The sequence below is a fragment of the Austrofundulus limnaeus genome, unplaced genomic scaffold (genome assembly GCF_001266775.1).
Source record: "Austrofundulus limnaeus strain Quisiro unplaced genomic scaffold, Austrofundulus_limnaeus-1.0 Scaffold2915, whole genome shotgun sequence".
NCBI classification, from domain to species: Eukaryota; Metazoa; Chordata; class Actinopteri; order Cyprinodontiformes; family Rivulidae; genus Austrofundulus; species Austrofundulus limnaeus.
The window spans coordinates 9,746-10,252 of NW_013955317.1; the positions used below are offsets into that span (position 1 = coordinate 9,746).

The following is a 507-nucleotide window of genomic DNA, read 5'->3' on the forward strand; positions in this document are numbered from 1 at the left end:
AGAAAGAAAGAAAGAAAGAAAGAAAGAAAGAAAGAAAGAAAGAAAGAAAGAAAGAAAGAAAGAAAGAAAGAAAGACCATGAGATGAGACAGCTCGACGTGGGACAGTGATGTAAGCCACGATAAACACTCAGGAGGATGCAGCCTCTGAATCAAGGCACAACCAAGGAGTCAAGAGGAGGGGAGGAGTCAGAAGAGGGGGAGGCGGGGCTTTACCTGTTCGGGTCACCATGTCCAGCTCAGAATCTGAGTCCTGCAGGTGCTGCATACCTTTAGGGGTGTGGCTGAAGGAGACGTCCTGGCTGTCATTGACTCCGCCTACTGCTGCTCCAACACCAACCACAGACGGCTGCAGCTGAGCTTCAAGGTCCAGGTCGAACTGGGACAGGTGAGGACAGACAGGTGAGGACAGTTCATCATAGGCTATGTTCACACTGCAGGTCTTAATGCTCAGTTGTGATTTTTAGAAAAAATCTGATCTTTTTGTGTGAACGTTCACGTTACATTTT

At 47.7% G+C, this 507-nt stretch overlaps 1 protein-coding gene across 3 annotated transcripts in view; it reads right to left on the reverse strand.

Moving 5' to 3' along the window:
* tmem259 (transmembrane protein 259) overlaps positions 1-377 on the reverse strand; it is a gene marked incomplete at its 5' end in the record, with an annotated part of 9,369 nt that extends 8,992 nt beyond the window's left edge. For all 3 annotated transcript variants that reach the window (XM_014000312.1, XM_014000311.1, XM_014000313.1), the window contains 1 exon segment: positions 215-377. In XM_014000312.1, the coding sequence (XP_013855766.1) occupies positions 215-377 (163 nt within the window).
* Between the last annotated feature and the right edge of the window lie 130 nt (positions 378-507).